The sequence below is a fragment of the Nelusetta ayraudi genome, unplaced genomic scaffold (assembly GCF_046127955.1).
Source record: "Nelusetta ayraudi isolate G7.1 ecotype Tasmania unplaced genomic scaffold, CSIRO-AGI_Nayr_v1 ptg000135l, whole genome shotgun sequence".
Taxonomy (NCBI): domain Eukaryota; kingdom Metazoa; phylum Chordata; class Actinopteri; order Tetraodontiformes; family Monacanthidae; genus Nelusetta; species Nelusetta ayraudi.
In genome coordinates, this window is record NW_027466185.1 from 14,867,944 (window position 1) to 14,889,822 (window position 21,879).

The 21,879-nt window shown below is 48.3% G+C and overlaps 2 protein-coding genes across 4 annotated transcripts; both read right to left on the bottom strand.

Moving 5' to 3' along the window:
- Positions 1-10: 10 nt before the first annotated feature.
- LOC142877036 (uncharacterized) lies at positions 11-13,212 on the bottom strand. Of its 2 annotated transcripts, XM_076011371.1 has the most exons (25): positions 13,064-13,212; positions 12,311-12,369; positions 11,968-12,030; positions 11,857-11,889; positions 11,737-11,778; positions 11,623-11,652; positions 9,314-11,077; positions 8,888-8,962; positions 4,397-4,414; positions 3,595-4,194; positions 3,467-3,499; positions 3,312-3,341; positions 3,107-3,157; positions 2,875-3,027; positions 2,767-2,817; positions 2,469-2,675; positions 1,763-1,801; positions 1,643-1,681; positions 1,434-1,478; positions 1,329-1,367; positions 1,191-1,253; positions 1,042-1,101; positions 920-949; positions 525-845; positions 11-304 (listed from the first exon to the last, which is right to left on the bottom strand). In XM_076011371.1, exons 1-24 carry the CDS (start codon positions 13,072-13,074, stop codon positions 727-729), a joined length of 3,654 nt encoding a protein of 1,217 aa, XP_075867486.1. In that variant the 5' UTR covers positions 13,075-13,212; the 3' UTR covers positions 11-304; positions 525-726. The 2 variants fall into 2 exon arrangements, with proteins under 2 accessions (XP_075867486.1, XP_075867485.1); XM_076011370.1 differs by having other exon boundaries at positions 1,643-1,801; positions 12,016-12,030.
- Positions 13,213-19,244: 6,032 nt separating this feature from the next.
- On the bottom strand, positions 19,245-21,806 carry LOC142877059 (uncharacterized). Of its 2 annotated transcripts, XM_076011407.1 has the most exons (7): positions 20,861-21,806; positions 20,708-20,781; positions 20,579-20,611; positions 20,310-20,335; positions 19,956-20,048; positions 19,801-19,851; positions 19,570-19,657 (listed from the first exon to the last, which is right to left on the bottom strand). In XM_076011407.1, the coding sequence occupies exons 1-6, from the start codon at positions 20,869-20,871 to the stop codon at positions 19,846-19,848; spliced, it is 243 nt and encodes an 80-aa protein (XP_075867522.1). In that variant the 5' UTR covers positions 20,872-21,806; the 3' UTR covers positions 19,570-19,657; positions 19,801-19,845. The 2 variants fall into 2 exon arrangements, with proteins under 2 accessions (XP_075867521.1, XP_075867522.1); XM_076011406.1 differs by lacking the exon at positions 20,310-20,335 and having other exon boundaries at positions 19,245-19,657.
- Between the last annotated feature and the right edge of the window lie 73 nt (positions 21,807-21,879).

Here is a 21,879-nt window from a genome sequence, read left to right on the forward strand (position 1 = left end):
ACAGCTGCAGTTTGATGATGTTCATAGTAGAAAAAAAACATTTATTGAAAGTTTTTTTTTTTTTTTTAAAGTCCCACGTGGACGAGAGGATGATGATGTCACAGTATGTCTTCAGACAGGTCTATACACACAATTTAAATAATGACAAGGTTGGGGAAGGGTGGGGCTACAGCTAGTGGGCGGGGTCAGAGCTTTGGGCCTCTGCTGATTGGTCAGTGGTGCATTGGAAGCGGTAGCGCAGGAAGCGAACGCTTGGCTTCATGTGGAAGTCAGCAGGAATCCTCCAGTTCCACATCTTCTGCACCTGTGAGAGGAGGAGCACAGAGAGCCAATCAGGAGGCAGGGAGGAGCACAGCCAATCAGGAGGGAGGACATAGAACCAATCAGCAGACAGGAAGGACAGACAGTTAGGAGGGAGGACACATAGCAGATCAACCAATCAGGAGGCAGGACAGACAGCCAATCAGCAACAGGCAGCTGGATGCAAACAGGAAGTCGGGTGGAACTGGAAGTGGGCTACCCACCTTGAGGACCCGGACCAGGTGGGTGGTGCTGTTCAGTGACTGGACCTGCAGGGAGCAAGAAGAACCCAGAAGACACAAGCAGGGAACCTTCAGCACCTGATCGCAACACCTGGACCCTGGACCAAGAACTGACACCCAGAACCCAGAAGCTACACCCAGGGTCCAGGACCTAGAGTCCACTCCTGAAACCCCCACCTTGGACCTAGAAGCCAGGCCCCAGAAGTGACACCCAGGACCTGGCACTAACCCCCAGTGTGACACCAGGGATTCCCCTGTGAGACTTACCAGCTGTCAGCAGGCTCTCTGTCCCTGCAGGACCACCTGGAAGACAAGCAGCAGCTCAATCAACTGATTAGAGTGGCCGCACGGTCAGATGAGACAGGGGCGGGACTTACTGGAGGCCAGGGGACTTCCCGTGGGGGCTGCTGCAGTGACAGAGAAAAGTGGTTAGTCAACTGGCAGGAGATTAGGGTTAGGGTTGACCAGCAGGGGGCAGGCTGGAGGGGGAGGGGCTTACCTGAGTCTGTTCCTCTGGAGTCCGTCACCACGGTGACCACATCTGTTAGGGAGTACCCACCTGAGGAGACAGACAGACAGACAGGTGAGAGACAAACAGACAGACTGGAAGTTAGAGGGACAGATAGTTGGACAGACAGACAGGTGTACCAGTGTGCTGTGTCCTCCTGTCTGTCTCTCTCCACTGGGTCTGCAGCTCGACAGGCGACGTCACTGTAACACAACACAATCATTTAACCGAGAGGAAGCGGCCAATCAGCAAGCAGGACGACCGCGACTGGAACCCACCTGTGACATCACTGGGCCCCGCCCCCATGGTTGCTGCAGCTAATCAGAGGACAGAAGGGAGTTAGTGTCACTGATTGGTTGATTGATTTGTCTTACCTGTCTTACCTGTCTGGCTGCCGAGGATGCTGCTGCTTACTGGGTCTGTTGCCCCTGATGATGTCATCACCACACACACAAACACACGAACACACACATTAAACCACTGCCCGCTGACCCCGCAGCCCTGGTGGGCGTGGCCTGAGCTGACACTGATCACCGATAAGATTATTGATAATTGTTGATAATTGATGGATAATACAGAAGGAAGGCGGCACCTGTCTGCAGCCAATCAGAGGAAAGCAACCGCTCCGTCACTGCAGAGACACACACACACACCTGAACCACAGTCACACATTTGTGTGTGTGTGTGTGAGTGAGTGTGTGTGACAGTTTACCTGCCTTTGTGTCCATCAGGTGAGTCTGACGACTGTTTCCTGTAAGACAGTCCGTGCAGCATCAGCTGGTTCAGACTGGTTCTGACTGGTTCTAACTGGTTCTAACTCGGCCATCCAATCAGACTCACAGGCTGTGTCTCAATTCAGGGTCTGCGTCCTTCGAAGCCTGCATTTGAAGGCCAGTGGCATCATAGCACTGCGCAAAGGCTTGCCCCAATTCACTAAAATTCAAGGGATGCTCCAAATGTGCCCTACTTTTGGCCGATTCGAAGGATACTTCGATCATTCGTGTCCTTCTGTATCCCAGGATGCTTTGCGTGCTGCTGGTAAGCATCCTGGGATCCTGGGAAGTCAGCTGAAATGGCGCCATTTACTGGCAAGGACACGATGTATAAATTTAAGTATTCAAATTTCACATAAAATATTAAATTTTTACTGTGGGGTTTTTACTTATTTGAACATCCAACGCCATGGTTGGATGGCGATGCTATACAAACGTCACTTCCGGGGTTGGCCAGCAGTAGGGAACGGTGGTAACGCAACCAGGAAATACGCCAAAGGCTAGACCGTCCCATGTGGAGGCGGGTTCTTCTCGGCCAGGTCCTTCAGAGGACCTGCCTTCAGACAGAGGACGCTTCCTTTGAAGGATGCAGACCTTAAATTGAGACACAGCCATAGCGCAACACGCTGGTGTCATGTGACTCACCTGCAGACCCCACCTGTTCTGGCCCTTGGGTGGAGTCAGTCGCTCTAGGTGAATCTAGACTTGTCCATGGTGAGTCAAGACCAGCACCAGGTGAGTATAGACTGGTTCCAGGTGAGTCAAGACCAGCACTAGGTGAACTTTGAATGGATCCACGTGAGTCCTGGAACCAGTCAGGACTGGTTCCAGTATCTTGAGCCCCACTGGTGACTGACAGGACAAGCAGACAGGTCGGTCTAGGACTAGGGCTAGGGGGTCAAGTGACTCATTCTCTCTAACAGGAAGAAGAAAATCATTGCACCTGTGTTGTCCAGATGAGTGGGCGGAGTCAAGTCACCTGTTGACAGACCAACTTGGATTTCAGGTGGAAACTTTGAGACTTCAAACCCCCAACACCAAGAAAACTCACCCACAAGGCCGAGCAGGAGGTGATGTGGGGGTAAGTGGGTGGGTCCTGCTGGGGAGCAGGCGGGGCCATCAGCAGGTGCAGTCAATAGCATTGTAGCGTCATGGGCCTCACCTGGACACTCACCTGTAGCTGGAACAACCAGGTGAGTGACTCCTGGAACACACACACACACACACAGTCAGCACGAAGTGGAAACACAGGCAAACAGGAAGTGGACAGTCTGACCGCTCACCCATGTGACCAGCAGGCCCTCCCCCTCCTGTAAGCAGCTTCTGTCCACTTCCTGTGAGACAGGAAGTGTTCCAGTTACTGTATGAAACTGAGAAATACTGTGTGTGTGTGTGTGTGTGTTTGTTGTGTGTGTGTACTTTAGTGTGTCTCGGTGTTAGAATGTGAGTGTGAGTGCATGTGTGTGTGTGTGTGTGTGTGTGTGTCACCAGCAGACTCTGAGTCAACTCCAGCTGATTCTGCAGACACAAACAGAGACTCAGGGATTCATTCATTGGCATGTAATCACGTAATAATGTGATCACGTGACCATGATGGGATGTGATTGTCTCACTAATTTGAGGAGCAGCTGATTGGTCATCACCTTGTGGAGCTGCACCGCTGCCTGGACCTCCTGCTGGAACACATGAAGAAGCACATGAGAAACTGAATCACTTCCTCATTGGATTCTCAAAGAATCAGCCAATCAGCATGCAGCGTGGAGGAGGTCACCTGAGGCCTGAGCAGCAGCAGCAGCAGCAGCAGAACCTCCAGGAGGTCCTGCAGCTGCTGCTGGACACCAGGAGCCAGGAGAACCTGCACATGCTGGTCTGGGCGGATCTTCACCAGCAGAACCTTTAGGTGCTCCTGGTCTTCCTGGTCCGTCTCCAGCTCCAATTCCCGGTCCATCACCAGCTCCACTTCCTGGTCTGTCACCAGCTCCACTTCCTGTCCTTCCTGGTCCTTCACCAGCTCCACTTCCTGTCCTTCCTGGTCCTTCACCAGCTTCACTTCCTGATCTTTCTGGTCCATCAGCTCCTCTTCCTGGTCTTCCTGGTCCTTCACCAGGTCCTCTTCCTGGTTCTTCACCAGGTCCACTTCCTAGTCCGTCTCCAGCTCCACTTCCTGGTCTTCCTGGTCCATAACCAGGTCCTCTTCCTGGTTCTTCACCAGGTCCACTTCCTAGTCCGTCTCCAGCTCCACTTCCTGGTCTTCCTGGTCCATAACCAGCTCCACTTCCTGGTCTTCCCGGACGATCACCAGCTTCACTTCCTGGTCTATCACCAGCTCCACTTCCTGGTCCCCCACCGGTTCCATCCATGGTTCCACTTTCTGCCGAGGCAGAAACAGACATTTAGACTTGAAGGTCGACTCCTGCCGGCGTGTGTGTTTGGACGCGGTGCACATTCCCTCCAGCAGGTGGCACTGTGTCCTGCTCTCTTAACCCTCCAATTTAATGTGCATTAGAAGCTGGAACCTGAGCTGGAACAAAGGACTGGTGTGGAGGGGAACCTGAGCCGAGAGGTGGACTCACCTGAACCTGCAGGTGGCGCCGTGCTACTGGTGGTGCTGCTGGAGGTGGTCTGCTGCATGCCAGCTGCTCCTGCAGGAGGATCAGGTTCAGCGTGATGAATGGAGCCCGTTGTTCCTGCTGGAGCCACGGAGCTGCAGCAGGAACAACAGCAGGATGGAGGAGCAGCAGTGGAACCATCAAGCAGCAACAAGATGAAGAGCAAAGAATTCTGAAGATCAACAAGACAGAAGGTCTTCCGACTTGAATTCTACTGTAATATGTATTGTTTTATAGTTTTATTTAAAATAAAACTATAATTTATGTATATGTATACACATATATATATATATATATATATATATGTATATATATATATACATATACATATATATATATATATATATATATATAATTACCGTTTTATTTAAAAAAATATAAACTATTATATATCTGTATGTATATATATATGTATATACAATATAATTTTACATATATACATATATGTATATATATACAATTTAACTATAATATCTATATATGTATGTATGTTTATATAGTACATACATACATATTTAAATTCTTTTTTTCTGCTGCCTGATGTAAATATAAAAGTTTATCATGCTAAATTAAAACAATAAACTAAAATTTAACAATAATGTAGAGGTAGTGAAGTCGATAACAGGAGTAAAAAATAATGTCAGTAATTGGTAAAAGCCATAAACAGTGCAGTGCAGTTGTGTAGTTGTGTTTTTTTTTTTTTTTTTTTTTTTTTTATTGGTTTATTTGATGACAGAACTCTTCCTGTTTGTAGTTTTGGTCCAGACGTCCAATCATTATGTGTTGTTTACTGGTTGTTTACTGGTAGTTTACTGTGGGAGTTGATGATGATGATGATGATGTTGATGATGATGATGATGATGATGATGATGATGATGATGATGATGATGATGTCATCACCCTGTTTCTGATGTTTATGCAGATTTATGGTGGAGTTAGAAACTGTCTCACCCTCCTCAATCCTATCCTGTCTGTGGGACTCATCTTCATCTGGAACAGAGAACATCCATCATCCCCCCTGAGAGGCTGCGTTTTGATTGGCTGCTGGTGGAGCAGCTCAACACACACTACAACACACTGTAACACAAACTACAACTCACTAACACACACTAACACACACACTCACACACCGTCCTCCTCCTCTGACAGCTCCTCCTCCAACTCCTCCGTCGTCTCCAGCCCCTCCTCCTCCTTCTCTGGAAGGACAAATTAAACGGTCAGTGATTGACAGCTCAGCCCCCCTCCTGCTGGTCAGGTGACCTCTTACCCTCCAGGGGCGCCGTGGAGACGGCAGCCGTCGCCAACAGGATCACCAGGGTCACCGCCAGCAGGTTCCTGCGGGGGACACAGTTGATCAATCAATCATCAATCAATACTTCAGTGCACTTGCCACGCCCACTGGCGTTGCATTATCAATACCACACAGGCCCGAACAGTCGGACCAGTTCATCCAACCAGTCTCTGATCAATACAGCTCATTTCTGTCACCAGGAGGCTGACATTTAATCCACTGATCAAATAAAGCTGATCGAGTAAACCTTATCAATTACACCTGATCCACAGATCAATTAAACCTGATCAAGGATCGATTAAACCGGATTGATTAAACCTGATTCACAGATTAATTAAACAGGATCAATAAAACCTAATGCATAGGTCAATTACACCTAATCCACGGATTGATTCAACCTGATTGATCAAACCTGATCCTATGATCAATTAAACTTGATCCATGGATTGATTTAACCTGATCAATTAAAACTGATCCACAGATCAATTAAACCTGACCCACAGATCAATTAAACTGGATACCTGGCTCAATAAAAGCTGATCAAAGAATCAATGAAACCCAATCTGATTGGCCAGACCAGCCGTCCAACCAAACAACACACACACAATGGAACTGCTGCATCCAATGAGATGAAAGAAGAAAACCAGCACATATAAGATTCTACACACACAAACAAACACACACACACACACACACACACACATACACACACACACACACACACACACTTAGCGTGTAGTTGTACTCACGGTGTCATGACAGTGTTGAGCAGTGAGACGCAGCTGAAGAGCTGCAGCTCCTCTTGCTGCCACTCACCTTTATAGTCACAGGTGAGGGGGCGGAGCCAAACAGCACCTGCCGGAGGACAACTCCCTTTCACTCTCTCGCTGCACCAGACCAGCTGATCCCCCCCCTAAATTTTCACACCTGGCCAGGTTGGGAAGTGGGCGGGGCCTCCATCACACCTGACACACCTGGCCTCCTCCTCTGGACTGCTGTACTCAGGATGTCCTGTTGCACCGCACTCCGTGTGTGTGTGTGTGTGTGTGTGTGTGTGTGTGGAATGTAGATGTAGAACATGTTCTCTCTGAAGGTCTGTCATGCTTTAATGTGTTTAAAGTGTTACAGACCTTCAGAGAGACCATGTCCTACATCTACACTCCACACACACACACACACACACACCACACACACACACACACACAGAGCGATCCTTTCACAAGTCTCTGACCTTCTGTGCTTTTATTTTTAAGAAACCTTCCTGCTGTCTGTGGGAATCGGGGCAGAACGTGACTCTGGTCTCAGGTACTGCAGCTTCCTTGCAGAACCTGAGACCAGAACCTGAAACCGGACCCTGAACCAGGCCCGAGTCCAGGTCCAGTCTGGGACCTGGTCCAGCAGAGGAATTAAGGCCTTGTCAAGGAGCCTGCTGGTCCTGAGAGTCCAGCTGAAACCAAGAGCTGTGGGAGCAGTTGTCGACACACACACACACACACACACACACACACACACATGCACACACAGAGGTGGTCATGCTCCAGTGGTTCTGGTCTTCGTCTGGACCACCTTGAACCAGTCAACCATCTTCCTGGAGACAAACACTCTTTATGTGGCAGGAAGCAGCCCTGGGTGTGTGTGTGTGTGTGTGGACCTGGGGGTCAGTTTTCCTTCATCATCCCAGAGAAACTTCATCTCAGAAATCAGTCTTCCACGCCAGTGACTCCCAGCGCCAGGTAACCTTACTCCGCCCCCCCTTCACCTGCGGCCCGTTCTGATTGGCTGTGTCTGGCTTCACATCCAGAGGCCCGACGGCCGAGCACAGGGTGTCACTTCAGTCCTTCTCCCGCCAAATAAAGAAGGTCAGTGGGTGTTTTCTCAAAAGTCACTGAGACATGAAGCTGATTCATGGAGGAAGATCTTCTTGATCTTTCTCCCATCAGGTCCTAGTGGAGAACAGAGGAACTGCACAACACCCAGAGCCTAATCCTAACAGCCTTTATGGAAGACTGAGGGTCGTATTTAGGATATTTCGTCAATTAGTACACACTTGCATCACAGTGGTGGAACCACTTGAAGAGTTTCAGATGGAGAGCCCAAAAAACAGAAGCTGGACCAGCCGCTGGAGAAGTTTCAACAGTTCAGACTTTATTAGTATTTTTCTCTGCAAAGAAGTTTCCTCCTCCACCACCATTCAGTAACAGTTAGCAGCAGCTGGGTGAAGAACGAGAGATCGTCTCACATCAGCAGCCAGAAGGGACAGTGTGTGGTCAGTGCAGCTGGACAGACAGGCAGACAGACAGACAGACAGACAGACAGACGGGTACATGGTGTCTACAGAGGGTTGACGTGGTCCATGGCTAAACTCTCCAGCAGGGGTTCAGATGACTGGTGTCTGATGCGGGAGGCTAAAACTTGAGGTGAGGTCGTAGGTGACAGCAGGTGAGTTGTAGCTGCCCAGTCAGAACACACAGAGTCAAACATCATTAGTGTTGGTGGTTTGACCCCCAACGACCTTCAGGTGCAGGTGTGTTCAGGGGGTGAAGACACCGTCCTACCTGGAAGTGAAGAAGTGTCCACCGGCCGCTGTTCAGGAGGGTCTTAACCAAGAACTGCAACACAAACACATGACCACCGTCTCATCCTGAGGAACCTCCAGTTCTCTACCATTTCCCCCTGAGGAACTCTCAGGTCTCCACCATCTCACCCTGAGGAACCCTCAGGTCTAAGATCTCATTTACAATTTTTCCTGCCACAGTGAAACTTTTTGGCTGAAATCTTGGACCCATGAAGGTCCTTCTGATTCTGAATTTAAAGCCCTAAAGGGAACAAAACCAAAACAGGAAGTGACATCGTTCCTGCTGATCACATTGAGGAATGGACAACCGACAGACCTTGACTGTTTGTGTTACCGTTTACCTCCACTAGGGGGCTCAAATCAAAAAACCTAACAACTTGTTGATCATCTGTTGTTGAATGGCTGTGACTGAGAATTTAGCAGGAACCGTGTTGCTAATAACTTTGGCAAAAAAAAGGCAATACCGCTCAGAAACACTAGAGGGCAGTAAGTTGTCCATTTCCACTTTCTCACAGTGCTTGAATCTCAGCAGTGATTGGCCAAAGGGGCCCATGTGCTTTCACAGCCTGCTCAAGGGTTCAGTCTTTACTTGTTGTGGTCGTGCTGATGTGCTGCTCCTGCTGATCTGGTTTAACCTGGTGTCCCGGTTGGTCTGCAGGTGGCGCTGCAAGGGAAAACCAAGAGAACTTTAGCTAGTGACAGGTGTTCCAGCTCAGGACCGCCTAAACCCCAATGTCCCTCAGGTTCTTTGGCCCATTCTAGATAGCGGTTTGGTAGGTTGCTCTTCTTCTGAACCTCCAGCAGGTCCAGAAGGTCCAGAAGGTGTCTGCACGGCAGACGCTTATTATCAAAATCACGGTTTAGACCTTCTTCAGAGCAGGACATAACATGCTAACAATTAGCCACATCTGGCTGACACAGTGGTTCTGTTATAAATCCCACTGGGGCGGTTTTTCAGGTCTAACTTAACAATCAATGCAATATTTTTGACCATCTACACGATAACTCAATTTACCTTTGGTGGACTTCTTGGTTTCTGGTTTCTGATCACCCGCCTTCTCGTCAGCTGAGTTGCCGTCATCGTCAGACTCCTCTGGTATGATTTGACCTTCCATGAGTTCCTGCACATCCTCCTCCTCTTCCTCTGGCATATTGTTGGACATACCCTCGACTAGATCTAGAGAGCCAGACTCGATCTGACCAGACTGATCACTCTCACTCTCTATCTGCTGCCCCTCAATCAAAACTTCTTTTGAAGAGTCACTCTCATCCTTGGAATCATCTTGTTCTGTATCAGATTCATCATCAGTATCATCCTTGGAATCATCTTTCTCTGTATCAGATTCATCATCAGTATCATCCTTGGAATAATCTTTCTCTGTCTCAGATTCATCATCAGTTTCCTCCTTGGAATCATCTTGCTCTGTCTCAGATTCATCATCAGTAGTATCCTTGGAATCATCTTGCTCTGTCTCAGATTCATCATCAGTAGCATCCTTGGAATCATCTTGCTCTGTATCAGATTTATCATCAGTAGCATCCTTGGAATCATCTTGCTCTGTCTTAGATTCCGCATCAGTTTCCTCCTCGGAATCATCTTTTTCTGTCTTAGATTCCGCATCAGTTTCCTTCTCGGAATCATCTTTCTCTGTCTTAGATTCCGCATCAGTTTCCTCCTCGGAATCATCTTTCTCTGTCTTAGATTCCGCATCAGTTTCCTCCTTGGAATCATCTTTCTCTGTCTCAGGTTCTGCATCAGTATTCTCCTCGGAACCATCTTTCTCTGTCTTAGATTCCGCATCAGTTTCCTCCTCGGAATCATCTTTCTCTGTCTTAGATTCCGCATCAGTTTCCTCCTCGGAATCATCTTTCTCTGTCTTAGATTCCGCATCAGTTTCCTCCTCGGAATCATCTTTCTCTGTCTTAGATTCCGCATCAGTTTCCTCCTTGGAATCATCTTTCTCTGTCTCAGATTCCACATCAGTTTCCTCCTTGGAATCATCTTTCTCTGTCTTAGATTCATCATCAGTATCATCCTTGGAATAATCTTTCTCTGTCTCAGATTCAGCATCAGTTTCCCCCTCGGAATCATCTTTCTCTGTCTTAGATTCCGCATCAGTTTCCTCCTCGGAATCATCTTTCTCTGTCTCAGATTCCACATCAGTATCATCCTCGGAATCATCTTTCTCTGTTTCAGACTCAGGATCGACCTCATCCTCGGAATTATCTTCCTCTGATTCAGACTCATTATCATCCTCTTCATCGGAATCATCCTTCTTCTCTACAACAATGTCCGGTTCAGTGGTAGCCTGAGAATCTCCCTCTATATCCTCATCTTGCCCATGACTTTCAAGGTCACTCTCTGCTGTAGACTCATCCCTGGAGTCTGCAGGTGCAACTGTAGCTTCAGAATCTACTTTGGAATCATCTTGCTCTTTATCGGACTCAGTTTTGACCTCATCCTCAGAGTTCGCAGGCTTGATGGTAGCCTCAGAATCAACCTTCTTTTGTGTAACATTCTGTCCCTGCTTCAACTCAATCAAATCTCCTTCTAAAAGGTCACTTCCATCCTTAGAGTCCGCAGGCTCAACTGTAACTTTGGAATCTGCTTCGGAATCATCTTGTTCTTTATCAGACTCAGTTTTGACCTCATCCTCATCATCTACTTCAGGCCCGTCCTCTTCCTCGTCTTGCTGTTCCTCCTCTTCTTCGTCAGAGTCGGTGCTGTCCATCCCGTCGCTGTCGTCTGTTTCTTCATCAGATCTGGAGTCGGTGATGCCTGAGACATGAGGACACAGGATGACACACAGATGAGTTGGTGATGAAGGGGTGGTCCCGGGATTCAAGTCAACTCATGAGTATTCTGAGACGTGTATGGGTTTCAAGAGAAAACATTTAGCCACGCCCACATTCATTTGAGCAGACATGAAGTTCTGGAGGAGCCTGAAGTCTGATTCATCCACTGAGGTGAACTACTGGGCCTGCTCATGACATCTACTGGCCAGCCATGCTTGCTGCAGGCTTCTTGGGGTGATCGGGTCAATTTTTCAGGAGTTGTGGGGTTTTTGGGCTGTGCAGTTCTTTTTCTTGTTAATATCCAGATTAAATACTAATATTTCAGCTCTTTTGCAGCCTCATTCTGAGGATTTTACGTTTCCCTCCAACAGAAAATGTTCTTTCTAAGAAACATTGATGTCACTCCCTTCTCCAGAATGGGGCGCTGTGGCCTCCTGGGACCCAGGAGCTGTGACCACCACCACCAGACCGGTCCAGACTGGACCCAGAACCACAAATATCAGCAACAGGTGAAGCACAGCAACACACCTGCTTGAGATTCATCTGAAGATTCGGACCCTGGAACAGCAAGCAGAGAGATGAGTCAGCTGGCAGACAGACAGACAAACAGACAGACGTGTGTGTGTGTGTTCGTGTGCTCACCAGGCTCAGACGTCGTCACAGGTGCGTGTGCGACTCCTCCCCCTACAGCAACAACAGTCAGTGTTTGCAATAACCTGGCTTCTGTCAGAGTGTTTGTATGCGTGTGCGTGTGTATGTTACCGTTCAGGTGGTCAAGCAGCGCTGCCTCTCTATCTGAAACGACAGAACAAACAAAGTGTTGTAATGTACCACCACAGCCAGCAGGGGGCAGCAGTTGTTGTGCGTCCTTGCCTGTGTTTGGCCCGTCCTGGCCTGTGTTTGGCCCAGATGTGTACTTACTGTCAGATGTCACATCTGGAAAACACACACACACACACACACACACACACGCACACTCAGTTTTTAAAGTTCTTAATCATTTAGATTTTGATGATAACAATAATAATTATTATTATTATTATTGTTATTATTATTATTATTATTATTATTATTATTATTATTATTATTATTATTATTAATAATATAACAATAATAATAATAATAATAATAATAATAATAATAATAATAATAAGGATTTGAGCAGGACTTCGCTGAGGCTCAGCCCCGGATAATAATAATAATCTTATAGGCTCACCTGGAACTGGTGCTGCCAGCAGATCTACAGCGAGAGCAGCCAGCAGCAACACAATACACCTGTAACACACACACACACACACACACACAAACACAATACAAAGTGAAGGCAGATTTGACTGAAGAATGTTTGCATGTTGTTTTCTCAAACAGGAAGTGGAGATGGACGACTGGACTCTGTGATTTGGAAGGTAAAGCTGCTTCGGGGAGGTCGTCTCTGCTGACCCCTGACCCCTGACCCTTGATCTCTGACCAGACCCAGGAGTTTCACTGATAGACTGAGAGAAAGAAGCCGGAAGTGAAGAGATGAACGAGGAAAGAGTAGCCAGAGCGCTGGAATCCACTTCAGGAAGCGGACAGCAGCTGGTCTTTCAGGAAGACGGATCAGCAGCAGCCGCAGCCGCAGCCGCAGCCAGTCTGAGTCACTGCTCCTCAATGACACCTGGACAGGTGAATCAATCACAGCAGGAGCCAGCGGCAGACCTGGGTGGTGGTGAGAGAGTGAGAACAGAGTGGAGGTACTGGAGGAGGAGGAAGAGGAGAGGGAGTAGAAGGAGGTGGATGAGGACGAGGAGGAAAGGCTGAGGACGAGGAGATTGAGGTGAAGGAGTAGAAGGAGAAGCTGGAAGAGGAGGAGGAGATGGAGTTGGAGGTAGAGGAGGGGGTGGAGGTCTGGTCTCGCAGCAGTCAACAACAACGCCAGCAGCAGGAGGAGCTGGAGCAGCAGCAGGCATGAGAGGAGGTGTGGACTCACCGGCGCAACATGTTGGTCAGGAAGTGAAGTTCAGCCTGGCAGGTGGAGCAGAAAAAAATACCTGCAGCCACGGGAGAGCACAGCCTTTATACTACAGCTGCTCCTCCTCCAGCCCCTCCTCCAGCTCCTCCTCCTGCTCTCAACACACCTGAACTCACGTTTCAGAGCTGTATGTGTGTGTGTGTGTGTGTGTGTATGTGTGTGTGTGTGTGTGTGTGTGTGCCTCGGCTCCTGACCAAATGAGACACCCTGACAGGTTATAGCGGCAGGAGGTGGCCAATCACCAGTCACCTGGTCTTCACCAGGGCCCAGAGCGCACACCCACACACACACACACACACACACACACACACACACTCCCAAGGCCATGATTTTATTTTTAGATGTGATTGTTGTTGTTCCTGCTCAGCCAATCAGGAAGCTGATTTCCAAAAACACAAGAAGTTTTTGACAGGAAATCAGCTGCTGCTGTCAAGGAAACACATCTCTGACTATTGTGACAGCAGAGTTTGTGTTGTTGATTCCACTTGATGTAGGTAAAGACTTCACTTCCTGCACTGGGTTTTATATAAGGTGACAATTGTTTTATAAAATCATGACAAATAAATTTTCTATCAATACGGAGCCAAGTGTAATCAACACCTTGTAACACCACAGGGGTAGATCCACAAAGCGTTTGCATGGCTTTTGCGGCAGAAAATCCGTGTAAACAGCGCCAAAAACGATGATTCCGATCCACAGAGGGGACACAAACGTGAAAATCGGCGCAAAATGCGCTGAGGCACAGATAGTGGCAGGACTGCGCCAGCCTCATTTGAATGTATTTAAATTAGTCATTACGCGCAAAATGACACCCCCTTCTATGCAAATATGCCTCATTCAAGCAGCGGCAGATCCAGAAAGAGTTTGCGCTTGTGTCCGCGCGCAGTTTGACAGACGGAACCACCGCCAGCCAAAACCAGGCACAGCTTCTGTCTGTCCAAGTGTTTCTTGCTTCTGAGTGAAACTTTCCTCTCTGAAAAGCCTCAAATATATATATGGCTACCCAAATCTTATATATAGATAGGCATAGACTACAGTATATATGCCAATATTTTAGATAGGCTGTGAAAAATACAAATGGTGTTGGTGACTAACGCGTCTTGCGTCTTGACTTTCTTTCCAGTCTTGGTAGACGGAGGAGGCATCGTAATGCCAGGCGCGCACAGGAGCGCGTTTATCCTAGCAGAGTTTCGCTGTCAAGCACACGCACTCACGAACAACCTTTGGCGCAAACTGCTCTCAGGTTGCCAGACCGCAACATTAGCACCTGTTTCAGGTGCCGCATTCGTGGCCGTGTTTGCGCCTGCATGTCATTAGCGCAAAAGCCTTTGTGGATACCCGCATCTGTGGTGCCACAATGTAACACCATAATGACATCGGTTTAAGATCATAGAGTAACACCAAAGTGTAACACCACAGTGTAACATGTAAATGAGTTCGTTCAGGATGAGGGCAAGGTGAACAGAGACAATAATATTAAAAAAAAGCTTTTATTTTCTTGAATCTGGACGAGAGTAAAAAAAAAAAGAATGCACACGAAAAATGGCTACAGAAATATATTTTTAAAAAAACGACTCAATGTGAGAAACTTTCAGCTTTACTTAAGGCTCACAAAATTTCTTTATTCCCCCAAAATAATCTCAGGCAGAATGCCCCAAAGTATTGTGCCTCTCTCCCTTTCACTCTAGGCAGACTGCCCTTAAATGGCCTCCTCCTAGCAGACCAAACCATCTGATTTTGAGCACAGGGCAAAGTTACAGTTTTCTATTGTAAATAGGTGCATTTATCTGGGAAGACAATTCCTGAAAATAAAATACAAAAAAAGAGCTCAATAGGCTTTCTTTTGTTCACCATCTGTTCCTTTAAAATGACAAAATAATAAATTACCGGAAACTGAAAATCCCCCTGCTAATGGATGAACACAATGTGTAAGTGCAGGTTAGGTGGGGATGGCAAGCCTTGACTTCACCACACATCCCCCCCTTTAAGACCTGACTTCACTTCTCCTTACGGGACAGGAAATCAGCTACCACAGTCCGACCATAGATGCGTCTGTCTGCACTGTAAAGGGCAAAGAAAAGTCAGGGCGCTGCAAAACAGGATTTTGGCATAGACAGTTTTTGAGCTCCTGAAAGGCTGCCTTGCAAGCTGGCGTCCACTTCACCCTCACAGGACAGGACAGAGGAACAACCGGACCTGGCGCTTGGTGGTAGGTGGTGGGCAGGATTGAACAGCTTCAATCTTGTCAATCTGTGGTTGAATTCTGCCCCCTCCAATAACATACCCCAAGTACAGTACCTCTGACTTGACCAGCTGACATTTCTTGGCATTTATCACTAGTCTGGCCAGTTGAATGTGGTAGAAGACGTCGGATAGGTGCTGTAGATGTTCCTCCCAGGTGGAGCTGTAGATGACCACATCATCTTTGTAGACAGCTGAGTAGTCTTCAGCTCCTCTCTGTACAGTGTCTATAAGTCTTTGAAAGGTTGCAGCTGCTCCATGTAGGCCGAAGGCCATCACTGTAAAGCGGTACAATCCAGAAGGTACTCGGAAGGCTGTGATGTCTTTGGCTCTTTCAGTCAGGGGAACCTGCCAATAACCCTTGCACAGATCAAGAGCTGTCAAACCTTTGCATTTCCCAGCCTCTCTATGAGTTCATCAACTCGTGGCATGGGATAAGGGTCAAAGGCTGAAACACTGTTAGCTTAAATAAAGTTAATACAGAACCTTAAATCGGGGGCATCTTTCTTTGGCACCAGCTCCACAGGACTGCACCACAGGCTTGTGCAAGGCTCAATGATCCCCATGTCCAGCATCTTGTCCACCTCCTTCTTGAGTGCAGGGACCAACGCAGCTTGAATGCAATAGCTGGACTGATGAATGGGTGCCGTTTCTGGAGACAAGAGCTGCATGTCGTGGGCGACAAGGTCAGTGCGTCCTGGTCGCTCGCTGAACAGTTATTCAGAAAAACTGTTTTCCAGTTCTTTCTGCTTTGCCAGATCAAGATGACTCATGTCAGGGGGTTTGCAGGGCTTGCAAGAGACAGGAAGATATTGCTCCTCCACCTCTTCTTCATCAACAGCAACAACTCTGGCCAGTAGCTGCTGTGATGGGATGTTTCTTGTCTTCCACTCTCTCAACAGATTTACATGGAAAGTCTGGTGTTTCTTCCTTTGTTCTGACAGGAAAATCTCATAGGTCACGAGAAGCCTGTTGTCGCCTGCTCTCTGTAGGCGAAGAGGAGGAATGGAAGCCAATTTTTCCCAGTTAGCACCTGTACTTGTGACAAACTTGCGCAGCATAGCCTTCAGGGTTTTGTTGAACCTCTCGACCATGCCGTCAATCTGAGGATGATAGGGGGTGGTTCGTATACCCTTGATACCCAACAGGTGATAGACTTCTCTCAGAAGCTTCGATGTGAGATTGGTACCCTGATCTGTAACTATCCCCCTGGGAATCCCCACCCTTGAGAACAGTTGTATCAGACAGTTGGCAACCTGACAGAGAGGGAAAGCTTCCATGTTTTTGGTAGCATAGCCACCTACAACCAGGATGTATCTGTTGCCTGCTGAACTACACTCTATAGCCCCAATTCCACTTCCCAAAAAACGTGGGTTTTTTTGCAAATAATCGGAGGGGGTGCAGCTTGCCGGCGGGGGGGACACCCCGCTGGGTTTGGTGTGTGGAGACTGAACTCAATGCCGATTGCTTCCGTGACATCCCGCGTCTAAAAACATGGTGTCATCCCGCTAATTTTAGTGGAACAGAGGCTTAAGGGACCAACTACATCCATGGCAATGCATGAAAAGGGCTCATGCTAATTAAAGGAGCTCTATCACCTTTCTTTCCCTGTGCAGTTTTTTGGCACTCAACAAAGGTTTTACAATACTTTAGGATTTCCTGGTACATCTGGGGCCAATAAATATGGGTAGCTATACGATCATAGGTTTTGGTCTGACTTAAATCGGACTAATGAGACGTCCTCATTAGTTCGAAGTGGACTAGTTAGCATTCATCCAACTCACCAGAAAACAAATTCTGCCAATACAGCTGTAATATAAACAGTTTAAAATAATTTAAAATAACCAAACTAATTCGATCCTCCGCCCGGCGGCGGTGGATCCCCTTCGCGGGACCTCCTCGGCTGGGCGCATTTCCTCTGCGGCGGTGCATCTCGACCGGCTTCGGGTCGGATTGGAAGGGCCCGGGGGCGAAGGTGGCTCGAAGCTCCGGCTGCGAGCTTTACAGTGCCCCTCTGCCCATACCCGTCACAGCTCATTTGAGGCATACATCTCTGTTATTAATGATATGTTCCTGAAAGGGGAGACATATCATCTGATATCATCAGATCTCAGAGAAGTTGCAAGAAATGAGTGTCCATCTTCTCGGCTTTTTTTTATTGTGTTTCTCTCTGTCCTCAATGTCGTATATTTATTTATAAAATTTTTCATATAGGCTTCACCTGTCAAAAAGACTCATGTGAAAGAAGAGGTGCAGTAAATTTTGTTTCACCATCGAGGAGCTGTCATTACGCATGACTTTTATGCACTGCTGCGCATTCATTTTAGTGGCCAAACTGTCCAGAATTACACCTTGACACTCATATCAAATGAAAATTTACAAACACAATAAACTGCAGCATAAGCAGCACATCAGAAACTCACAGCATCACTGCTGTGGAAGCTTCTCAGGTTCATGTGGATCATCTGGACTCTGCACGTAGGGACCATTGACCTCTGACCTCTGACCTGGTCTGCTGTCTGTCTGTCTGCGGGTGGGTGGAGGCACAAGCTGGAGTTTCAGGAGGACCAGGGAGACGAGGAGCTGCTGCTCAGCAGGAGGGTTTTTTTCTCTCTTCAGCTCAACTTCTGGACATTGACTTCTATCAGCACCATGAGGCAGAGGTGGTCTCAGCCAGGAGCTCCAGCTTCACCTCCAAAAACCCTGAAGCAGCAATCAGAGGGCTGACTGTGCCAAGTTTTCACAATCAAGGTGTTGAATGGCATTGAACAATGTGAAGTAACTGCAGCAGCTCCGTCTTGTGGTTCCAGGAAACAAGCTGACCTGCTACCAACCAGTTGTACCAGATTCCAGAGGTGCAACTGAGTTACCAGGTTCAACTGAGACGGAAATCATCACCCTGCCGGGAATCTGGTTTGGTGTCTTTTTTTTTTGTGGTTGTGTTGAAGTGGAAAGTTCTCTTGACTTCTGGGAAGACAGAGCAGCAACAGTAACAGCTGCAGCAGCAGCAGCAGCAGCAGCAGCAGCAGCAACAGTAACAGCCAACCACCAGCTCAGCGTCACTTCCTGTCAGTTCAAGGCAGCAACAAGTTTCACCTGAAAACGAATAAGAATTAACTTCCTGTTTGCGGACTATATCAAGTCACTCGTTTTAATTCTACTGCAGCTCGTGTGTATGGATCTGAACGAGGAGTAACGACTGATGGGACAGAGTGGTGACGACTTCTTTTTAGGATCAACAGTGGCTGGCAAATTTTCGGATGCAACGTCACACATTTAATCTCATATGTGGGAAACAGCGACCGCTGCTCCACTGACAAAATACGCTAATGCGTATTGAAATTTATTAGCATCCTAATAAACGAGTCTCACAAAAATGATTTGTTTTCGCTTCTTGTTTGTAACTTTATAATGACGACATCGGGAGGTGGGGCGCCGACCAAGTACGTACACGGGAGGGGTGAGTGGAGTAGGCGGTCGTTAATGTGGACTGAGCTCGTATTCCGTTCACACGTCCGTGAGGAATGCTATTCTATGTGAAGCAAAGTGTCCACCTCCCCGAGGTGGTTTGGGTATTCGGATGACAATACGGATTTGGACTGTTTGCACTTGGTTACTTCGTGTGTTTTTTGCCGATCGGAATACGAAAAACGCTTGAAATGACCAAGTGCAAACAGGGCCACTGACGTCACTGATCAGCACACCTGAGGCTACCTGAAGCTGCTCCACTGCCAATGAGTCACAGAAGAAGAATGTTTGAGGAGACAAAACAACAGGAAATGTTGAGCAAAATAAAAATAAAACTGTTTCCTGCTTCCTGCCACACTGTTTCCCCTGTCACCTCCCTGAGTCCCCTGCTCCCCCCTTTTGCCCCCTTTGGCCCCATGGAGCCCCCTGTGGTGCCCTGTAGCCCCTGCTGGTCAGATGGAGTCTAGCAGCAGATGTGGTGGTTCAGGTCACTGTGACTTTATTACAGCAGGACAACAGAACATCTCAGAGACACCTGGGACAAGATGATGGTGTCCCTCCCACCACCAGGAAGAGGGGGGGATCCTAAGCTGTGATTGGTCGCTCAGTCTTGGCCAATGACGTGAGTCCAGCTGGGTGGTTGGTGTTGGTGGGTCAGGTGTCTTCATGTGCGGCTGGTTCTAGAGCGCCTCCTGGAGGTCCGGCCCCTCCCCTGCACCCTGGGCTGGGGGGCGAGGGGTGAGGTGGGGGAGTGGGTTGGGGTTAGGGGGAGGTGGGCGGTGCTCTGCGGCGGTGAGAGGCTGTGGGGTCCAGCGCCCTCTGCTGACTGGCTGCCGTCATCGTCTGCAGGAGACAGAAGGTGTCAGGGTGTCAGTCAGTGGTGAATCAGTCAGTGAATCAGACAGTGAATCAGTCAGTCAGTGAATCAGTCAGTCAGTCAGTCAGTGGAGATGTGAGGAGGAAATCCAATGCCGTGGTCTACTCACCGTCCTCCACGCTGCTCGCCACTGCCACCGACACCTGATTGGACGTCAAAGCTGGAAAAGAAAGAGAGAAAACAAGTGAATGAAGTGAAAGATGTTTTCTCACTTGCTGCTACTTTCTAAATCAAAATCATCATCATCATCATCATCACCATCACCATCTTCCTCTCCACCAGGAGCAGCTGAGTCTCTGTGTTTTCCAGTAGGTGTCTCTTTACCGGGAGGATGTCCAGAATGATGTTGGAGAACATCTGGAAGGAGACAGAAGAGCAGATGATGAGGACCACAAACATCCACCATGTCCAGTCAGTCAGTGAATCAGTCAGTGAATCAGTCAGTGACTCAGTTAGTCAGTGAACCAGTCAATGAATCAGTCAGTGACTCAGTTAGTCAGGTAACCAGTCAGTCAGTCAGTCAGTCAGTCAGTCAGTCAGTTAACTGGTCAGTCAGTCAGTGAATCAGTCAGTCAGTCAGTAAGTGAATCAATCAGTCAGTCAGTCAGTCAGTCTCACCTGTGCTCTGGTCAGGAGGTTGCTCTCTGAAAGGGAACCAGCATGAGAACTTTCCCACTACAGCCTGCAGGGGGCGCCCTGGGCTGGAGGAGCAGCTCCGAACGCCCCCTGGAGGCTGGGACTGTCAACTCTTTCGTTCTCATTCTCAATCCTTCAAATATTTCTTTAAAGGCTGACCAAGTTTTTTTTTTTTTTTTTTTACCAGCTTGTAGTTGCACCTGCTGACCTGCAGGGGGCGGAGCTAAGCTGCTCCACCGCCTGTAACTCACCTGTGGGAGCTTCTTCAGAGGTGGAGTCTGTATCTGATGGAGAGAGAGACAGACAGACAGACAACTTGTCAGCCTACTGACAGGTAACCAGGTCAGTCAGTGAGTCAGTTGTGGTGATCTTCAGGTTACCAGGGTGGAGGTGTTGGGGCTCCAGGTCTCCCTCCACCAGCAGGACCAGCAGGGAGGCCACCAGCAGAACCTTCCTGCAGGATAACCAGCAGCAGAAGAACATTCAGAACCTCCCACACCAGCTGGACCTCCAGCAGAACCAGCAGCACTCACCTGCTCAGCATAGTGCCAGCAGGTCACACTGGCTCAGCAGCACGGGTGAGACGGGTGAGATGGGTCCAGTGGAGGAGCAGTGCAGGAACCTTCAGTGGAGTTCTGGAACCAGGACTTTTATATCAGCCCAAATGTCAGCAGGACAAGAGGCCTGTATGTGTGTGTGTGTGTGTGTGTGTGTGTGTGTGTGTGTGTGTGTCAGATTTCTGTCTTGGCTGAAGAAGACACACACACACACACATACACACACACACACACACACACACAGAGGTGAGTCAGGTGTGTTTTGTCTGTGATCCCACTGGTTCATCAGGACTTTTTCAGCTTCTTTGAGACACTCTCTCTCTCTCACTCTCTGTCTCTCTCTCTCTCTCTCTCTCTCTCTCTCTCTCTCTCACACACACACACACACACACACACACACACACACACAGTGTGTGACGGTGGGGGAATACCCTCCAGTGAACATTAGCAGCTCTGCTTTCAGCAGCAGTTGGACTCTGACGATCGGATTGGTCAGAACAATCAGAGCAGAACCTGGAAGGTCCCGGCAGGAACACTGGACACCTGGCCCCGCCCACTGACAGGTAGTTATCAATCAGCCAGTGACTGACTGGAAGCACAGTGGAGAGACACTGTATGTGTGTGTCTGTATGTGTCTTTGTATGTATGTGTGTGTGTGTGTGTGTGTGTGTGTGTGTGTGCGTGAATGTGTGTGTGTGTGTAACGGTAGAGTGGTCTCTGTCCCTGGAGACCCCCTCCTGCCTCCTCCTCCCCCCTGCCCCTCAAACACACATTGTCACTGTGTATGTGTCTGTGTGTGTGTGTGGGGGGGTGTGAAAGCCTCCTCTGTCCTGGTGTCTCAGTGTAAGTGAAGCTTTTTAAAGCAGCTCTTTGAAATCTTGTAAGGTCACATTTACATGTTTGAGGAGCCTCCATCCATTAACCAGAGTCTCCACCTCCTCCCCCTTCTGTTCCTCCCTCCTCCGCCTCCTCCTCCACCTACTCCCCCTCCTTCA